The sequence below is a fragment of the Empidonax traillii genome, unplaced genomic scaffold (assembly GCF_003031625.1).
Source record: "Empidonax traillii isolate 1590-97213 ecotype Southwest subspecies unplaced genomic scaffold, ASM303162v1 scaffold2471:size23646, whole genome shotgun sequence".
Classification (NCBI taxonomy): domain Eukaryota; kingdom Metazoa; phylum Chordata; class Aves; order Passeriformes; family Tyrannidae; genus Empidonax; species Empidonax traillii.
Window position 1 is genome coordinate 15,271 of NW_020957664.1, and position 2,627 is coordinate 17,897.

General features: G+C 40.9%; 1 protein-coding gene across 1 annotated transcript in view; it reads left to right on the forward strand.

The window, feature by feature from the left end:
* The window catches only part of LOC114071954 (putative homeodomain transcription factor 2), a gene marked incomplete at both ends in the record, with an annotated part of 12,049 nt that overhangs the window by 3,678 nt on the left and 5,744 nt on the right, over positions 1 to 2,627 (forward strand). Inside the window, 2 exons of the mRNA XM_027909846.1 lie at positions 231 to 300; positions 1,878 to 2,036. Of these exons, the coding sequence (XP_027765647.1) occupies positions 231 to 300; positions 1,878 to 2,036 (229 nt within the window). The remainder of the gene's footprint in view (positions 1 to 230; positions 301 to 1,877; positions 2,037 to 2,627) is intronic.

Consider the following 2,627-nt stretch of genomic DNA (forward strand, 5'->3'; position numbering starts at 1 on the left):
GGGTCAGTAATTGGTTGGGTTTTGTTTAGATTGTGAAGTGTGTAAAAGGCATCTATTGTGCATTGTTCCTTGGAATGTTTAATTTATAGTACTTTATGAAGTTGATATATTTGTATGAATTTTCAGTAGCAGTATAGGTTAAATACAATTACTGACCACATAGATGTTTTTGTATTTTGTAATGTGTGTCGTCTGCATGAATATGTTTCGATGGTGTTTGTCTTATGCAGGGTTTGAGAAACAAACCAAAGAAAACAGGACACGTGAAACCAGACCTCATAGATGTTGATCTTGTAAGAGGTAGGTCTGAGCTAGAAAAAGCTGAATTTCTCAGTATAAAAATAACAACCATCCTGTGTTTTTATAACAAGAGTATATTAGTAGGTTTAAAATAACCCCAAGCAAACCCCTTTTTATCCCCTTACCCCTCAACTTCCCCACACTTGTTCCTCTCCAAATCACCTAAACCCCTCCTTTCTCCCACCCCTGGTTTCTTTCTGTAACTTCCTATAGTAAGTCTGTGCAATCTGAGCTGCTCTTCCCCTGCATCCCTCAGTGAGTCCCTCAGTGAGTCCCACCTGCCCTGGCAGCATCTCCTTCTCCTCTGAAAGGTGACTTGGAGAGCTGTTCCCAAAGACTCATTGCGAGTGTTTCACACCTGGACGGTGAGGTCAACGGCTCTTCTTGGACAGCCTTGGGAGGGGCCTGGTCATGGTGTTCATTCCATGGTTTGGATTCCCACCTGCTTTTTCTGCCTCTGTCCTAGTTTGGGCTTGGGGGGATGGGCCTGAGATGAGCTGATGGTTCCAATGATGAGTCCAGAAAACCCCCAAAAGGGTATTATTTGGGCTCTCCCTCCTGCCATTATCTCTTTTAAGATCTGTGGGTGTGCAATATAACAATATAACCTTTTAAAAATGGGAATGTGAGAGAAAGAAACAAAATCAAATGACATTTGAACTTAAAAGAAACTAAGAAACAGAGGTAGACCACTTCAGTATGTCGATATATGTGAATAGCATTTAAATGACTGCCCTTCATGGCTGTCTAACTTGGCATTATAGTAATTTCAGTGCTGGCAGTGTTTTACCTGTGGCAGCACAGAGCTCACTAATGCCTGTTCTGCTGGTAAATGAGGTGGAGATGGCATAGCAGCATGCAGTAGTTGCCATTTCCAGTCAATAACTTGGCATAATTTAAGTCACATCCCCATGAAGTAAATGTTACACACTTTTCTAGCTGAGAATTTGCAGGAAATAAAAAAAAAAGGAGAAAAAGGACATTTGAATGAGAGAGATTAAAAATAGTATAGAAGGAGAGACAAAAATATTCTTTGGGTGGCTTCTCAGCTCCTGAGGCTAGTCCTCAGTTGGACAAATCCACCTCAATGCTTCTCAACCTTGTTCCATTTTCCCAAATGAGGTGGCTGGAGCAATTTACAGATAATTTACAGAGCAATTTACAGTTGGTATTTTAGATCCCTTTGCTGTGTTGGAAAGGGCTCTGCTGTGTGTGCAAGGGCATGCAGTTTTCATATGACTTCTTGTTGTTTTATATCAAGTTTCTGATACCTCTATGAAACAACAGTTTTTAATAATTCATTTTAAAATAATTTTAACATAGTAAGAAATGCCAATGTTTTTTCTTTTTCAAACATTCCAAAGTACAGGTATTTGTAGAAATTCCTGATAATGGCAGCCAAGAGGGCACCAACAATTTATGCTAATTGTGAAATGGTGGAAATACAATATTTATTCAAATAATTGTGGTTAATAAATGCTCCTTTAAATAACTGTCTTAACTACTCTACTATTGAACAACTAGAGTTTTTTATTAGCCATAAGAATGAAATAAATCTAAATTTTTTTTTTTTTAAGGATCTGCTTTTGCTAAAGCAAAACCTGAAAGTCCTTGGACATCTTTGACCCGCAAAGGAATCGTGAGAGTTGTTTTCTTTCCGTTCTTCTACAAGTGGTGGCTACAAGTGACATCACGGGTCATTTTTTTCTGGCTGCTTGTTCTTTACCTTCTCCAAGGTAGAGTTGGATTACAGCATTGGCTTCAACTGAATGCCTTGTTTTAACTGTATGGAAGCTGCTGCTTGGTTCACGTTATGCTGTTAAGGTTCATTCTAATGTTTTCTGTCCCTTTGTTAACATTTCTTTTACGTATATAATAGGGACAAAATGAAAAATTTAAGGATCTCCTCACAGGCTGTCTTCAGCATTTAGCACACAATAGTTTGTCACCTTTGTGTATAATTTAGGTTTTCAGAACTATCTAACTTAGTTCAGGACTGAGCAATATTGAAGAAACCGTTGGCTTAGGGACTGTATCTTGCCTTGGGTTTTTGGTCCGTCTGGTACCTGTGCAGAGGGAGCCCCCGGTGGTCTAGGGGAAATGACACTGCACTGTCACTGCAGAGACCCGAGTTCGAATCCCGGTCGGGGCCCCTCCCCGGGCAGATGGAGCTCGTTAGCCCATAAGGCAATCCATCTACGTCCTGAGGACCTCGCTGCCACCGTCCAAGCTCGCTTGGCCCCGGCAGATGAACCTCAGGATTAAAGGGTGGGCTCAGTTCCGCGCACACTGTGTCTCACCTAAAAAAATCCAATGCGCAGGCTGGA